Genomic DNA, 5,360 nt, shown 5'->3' on the forward strand with positions numbered 1-5,360 from the left:
TTGAACTAAAAAAGGGTCCTCAGCACAGGATTAACGTTATGAAGGCTATAAAATAACTGAATATAGTCCTACATTAATTGTTAAAGGAAAGGAAAGACAGAAAGATATGGCATTAAACATTGATCTGCACTGGGCTTCAAGCAGCTCTTCATATGGGAGTTCTGGTGCTTAACTGTGAGCGGGGTGGACCTGCCACAGCAGTGTAAGTGATTTCAGAAGGACTGGTCCTGACACATTAAATATTTCACGCTAACTGCTCCAAACCCCTGCCATCATCCAGAGATTTTATTAGCCTCACAAAGTTATGGGAGCTCCTTAAGATGGTGTTTTACTGCTTTCTTGACAAAATAATTAAAAATAAAAACATTTAAAGGAGAACATTAAGCAGTGATTGGTGGTTTTTTGCACAGCTCAAGGGATGGGAAAATCAGATAAATTCCATTGTGATCTATGACAGATGAAAAGCCTGAACCCATAAGCCAAGCTGGGGCTTGCTGCCATTCAAAGTCAGGGACACACACACATCCCCCCTGCATTACCCCTTCTCAGCTTGGTGATATGTTCCTACTCCTGACCAGCAGACCAGCTAGATTAGCTCACCAATCCAGCCAAAACCCAGCTCTTTGCAAAGTTAGTTTTTGGGGCTAGACGAGCTTAGTGGCATTTGGAAAGGATGAAGCAACAAGTGGATACACCCAGCAACACCTTCCACTCAAATAATAAAATTCCGCTGAAAATTGAAGTCCTGGCTGCTTCATGGTGCTTTGCAGAATTGCACAAGCAAGGCAATGTAAAAATTCCCAAAATCTGGAAAAAGAGGGAATTCCAAAACAGCTTACGGCTTTCCTCCATTGCATTTCTCAGGCTGTTGTATAATTCCTCCAAATGTATTAAAACTAACTACAGAAACCTTGTGAACTGGAAACAAAACCTGTTGTTCAGTCCAAACTACTTGGAAATTGTTTTTGTTTCTCAGAACAGCCACTAAAAGGTTTTCATCTGTGCTTGAAAAAAAATCATTTGCTTTGGCTCTAACAAGAAGTTCAGATCTGTACTCTGATCTAGCGGTGAGATTTCGATCTGTGCTTGCTTTCAAAATCTCCAGGATGTGCAGGAAAGCAGTGGGAGTCTGCTCACACTCCTGACACCAATATTGACTTTATATAGGGCTTTGGGGAAAAAAAATATGCTTTTTATAAGGTTTTAAATGTCAAACAGAGCTGCATTTTGCAAGATACTGAGGCTTACATTGTATTTCAAGTGTTAAAGTATCTGGTTAAGTCTGGCCTCAGCCAGAGCTTGAGTCCAACAGATGAACAATTCCCATTCCCAAACTGAGGACAATGTAGTAGCTATTCCTCTGACTATACCAGCAACTCCTCAATATCAGAGAAGTACCTATTCCTCTGCCTTTAAAATGTGAAAAAGACTGGGATGTGGGTATGACTAAACGACCCACAGAATTTCTAGTGTTTAAAAGTATTTTCACGTGATGTTCTCCAAAAGTCCTGATTAACGCTGATGGGCTTGATGAAAGTGACATTATTTTTGGACCAGGATCATAGGTAATAGATCAAATGTGCATATATTTCATGTGTTACTCATTAATAGACCAGAGCACTATTACTCAAACAACTATAAGCTAGAAACTTTCCAACTGAAAAAAACTATACAGAATAATTTTTTGTCATAACATGATTTGGTTGCTACTTATAGAGCACAATTAATGGTTAATACAATAAGAAATACATTAAATACACTGTCCTTACTGCATTAATGTTTGCATTGTGATGCAATTTTCACTGTATTAGCTTAATCACTGGCTCCACAGCTACATTTGCACATGTATAATGACTCCTTGAAAATCTATTATGACTTCAAAGGCAGCATGCACTGAAAAGACAACTTGGCATCTTCTCCTCAAAGAGGATGAATTTTAAATAAACTGGAGTAACAGTAATAAAAGTATTTATGAATTTAAATTTCCAAGGAAAACACAGTAAACAGTCCCTTTCCCATAGGAATGATCAGAGTATTTCCACCATAAAATTCCTCTTCCATGCACACAGTATAAAAATTAATAAATGACAGCTGTACAAACTAATAGAGAGAAGACATATTTTCTGGTGGACAAAATTGTACTTGACACCTTGGCAAAATTCTGTATTTGGGACAAAAAGAATTTCCCCACAGCTGTGCCCAAACACAGAAGAAAGAGCAGCTGAGCCTCATGTGCCTCAGGAGTTCACCCTGACACAGAATCTGTTTCAGAATCCAGCCCTGGATAAGTTTCATTAAAAAAAAATTAAATAAAATTTAAAACCCCACAAATGCAACAGGCCAAGAAGAAGTCCTGCACCTGCAGTGCACATTTTTTACGATTTCTGATTATGAGTCAACCTCATTTTCTTGAGGCTGTGGCCTTGGCAGCCAACAGAAACAATCTTTATACTTGACAGGAACTTTCCCCAAAAAACACAGAAGACACTAATGCTGGTTCCACCCTTCCCCTTGCAGAGAAGCACCATTTTAGGGTTTTTTCCCCCAGATGGGGAAGACAGCTTAGCATCCTCTGTAGCCTGCCTTTAAGGAGCAGGTCTCATCCCCTCTGTCCCTCCTGAGAGGAACGACTCTCTTACACCAGGCTCCTGTAAATACAATATTTTTCTAAGCATGGAATGCCATGAATCTGTGAAGCCTGAAGGTCTCCTACCCCACCATGAGGAAGCAAAGGACAGATATGCCAAGTGCAGAGTCACGACGTGCCCGACGTTTCCAAAGTCAAGGGATGAAGCAATCAAAGGAAGGGCTCTGTGCAGAGGTATTGATTGAACTGATGTGTTTCAGGGCAGCCTTTCAGGGACAGGGGCTGGCAGTAATGAGAAGCACTTACACACTGGGCTGGTTTCGAACTCGAAGCGGCGGCTGAAGCCCCCGTAGCCGGCAGCTGTCCGTGCCCGGATCTGGAAGACGTACGCCGAGCCCGGCTTCAATCCATCCGCCGTGATCGCCGTCTCCTTGGACTTGATGATGGTGTAGCTCGTCTCCTGGTCCTTTTCCCAACGCCCCCCCGAAAACCACAAAGTTCAAACACACACAGAGTGGCTCTCGGAGAAGACAGACTCTTAACAACCCCCAGAGAAACATGACAAAAGATGACTGAAGTATGCATTTTTGAGGATTTCTGCCTCAAAACCCCTTCCCTCTCTGAAGGTCCTTTCTGCAATACAAAATGTGAGATATGCTTTTCTCTTTTATAATCAATGATTCTAAGAGGCACACAACCAACATCTGCAGTAGAAGCAGCTTTCCCCTGCTCAGGATGTACGTGGCCTGGGGCAATGGAAAGGTTTATCATACAAAGATCAATCCCAAGGCACAGGGAAGATAAAACAAGTCCCATTGCCTTAGAAAAGGATTTTGATTTACACCAAACCGGCTTCCCAGTAGTGTAAGTAGGCCTAAAAGAGAATAATATATTACACACTATACAACTTTATGCCTGCATTTCTAGAACCACGAATTAGACCTTGGGAAGAGAATAATAAACCAAAACTCCAGGAAAATACCTAATTTTTGCATGGTTCTTCTGAAGCAATGAACTTGAAGAAAAATTGCTGAAATAAATCTTCATCTACATCAGTTTCTAATGTGAAACAGTTCCAGTTCTTTGATTAAAGTTTTGTTGAAATGCTAAGTAATTACTCTTAGAATTATTTACTGTAACACATAATCTAGACAAGAGCTCATAAATTAAGGTCTACAAATTTGGAGACTGCTTTTTATTCACCATATCCTCTCAGATCCAAATTATTATGAGTTAAACCAGAGTTTTTAGTAGTTCCTTACCAAGATTTCTGGATAGCTCTTAGAATCTGAGCTAATTTTTCTTTTTTTTCAATTTAATGGCCAACTTCCCATTGACAGCAGCATGCCTGGCTAAGGTGCTAGGAATTTCTTAAATGTAAGATTACAAAATTTCTCAATTGATGCTGTTTTGGAGAAATGTGTACACACACACACACAGACACACAGACACATATATATATATGTGCCCTTTTTTTCTTATTAAAGAGTGATCCCTCTTATAGGAATGGAATCTGACAAAACTCAGTTTTCCCAAACATTTAATATAAATGTTCTTGTCCCTTGGAAATGAATATGAATTTACCCTTATGAAGGGCTGGAAACTGAGTGAATATAAATTATAGTAGCAACAAAGAAAAAGGATTAAGGGCAATATCCCCAGCCTATCTCAACTACTGGTTAAAAAGCAGTAAGTGAATATTAGGTCACATCTTTGCTTGTATGTCAGTCAATTAACTTTTCAATACACTGTTGGCTTCTGCAAACACTTGGACTCTTGAGCTTTTCTATGGAAAATACAAAGCTTCATTCTCAGCCTGAAGAAAATAAATCAAGACAGCATAAGCTTGGACTGGCTGGAACTACCTCACCACAAAGGACTCTTGAAGAACTATTTGCTGAAGCTATTTGAGACTAGATCTGGACTACAAATACAACATTTTAAGTCCCCTCTCCTGCCAGCTTGTTTGAAAACAAACTAAGGAAAATGAAGAAATACACAGGGTTTTTTCACTTTAATTATTTGCTTTATCTTTTTTTGTTGTTTCTAAAAGCTGTTCTTCCCAAGCCATTCCATGGTAAGGATTCAATGTACCCCAACAGTAATTCGAACAAGTTAAAAAATAATTAGTGATGGATTATTTCCAGAAACAAAATAACCTGATTCTTGCTATGTACCCTAATCTTCAGTCCTATTTAAGTCACTCACATGTCTATTTCACAAGCTCCCTCATCTGCAAAAATAATGTCAATTTTATTTCGATGGAGGAGATTTATGAAATTCTTTCCCCTGTTTGCATGGACTGCTTGAGCAGGTCCTTCCCATGGTCAAAGAAAGGAGACGGAAGGAGTAAGGATCTAATCCAGGTCCATGTTGAACAATTTCACCTGGATCACAGATAGAGCTAATGGAATATCTTCCTTAAAACAGAAATTCAACCCCCCTAAGAAGTGAATTGTGACTCAATTTCATTATTTTCCTCTTGTTTTCATGTAGAAAGCCTGGATGTTTCTGAGGAAAAAAGGACACCTTACAATTCCAGCTAAGGAAAAAAAAATGCTATTCAGTCAAATCCTGAAAACCTGATTTTTGGAAATCTAAGATTTCTAGAGATTTAAGGCCATATCACTCAAAATACAAATACTCAAAATATTTGATAAAGTGCATTTGTAACCATTTTCATTTAAACAACATTGATTTTGCAGGAAGATAACAAGTCACCATTTGAAATGAAGACTAGGAGGGGCAAGTTTTGTGGGGAGACTGCTTCCCT

At 39.1% G+C, this 5,360-nt stretch overlaps 1 protein-coding gene across 8 annotated transcripts in view; it reads right to left on the reverse strand.

The window, feature by feature from the left end:
- EPHA5 (EPH receptor A5) overlaps positions 1-5,360 on the reverse strand; it is a 179,982-nt gene that overhangs the window by 45,414 nt on the left and 129,208 nt on the right. For all 8 annotated transcript variants that reach the window (XM_031066389.1, XM_031066388.1, XM_031066387.1 and 5 more), the window contains one exon: positions 2,894-3,053. In XM_031066389.1, the coding sequence (XP_030922249.1) occupies positions 2,894-3,053 (160 nt within the window). The remainder of the gene's footprint in view (positions 1-2,893; positions 3,054-5,360) is intronic.

This window comes from Geospiza fortis, unplaced genomic scaffold, assembly GCF_000277835.1.
Source record: "Geospiza fortis unplaced genomic scaffold, GeoFor_1.0 scaffold11, whole genome shotgun sequence".
Classification (NCBI taxonomy): Eukaryota; Metazoa; Chordata; class Aves; order Passeriformes; family Thraupidae; genus Geospiza; species Geospiza fortis.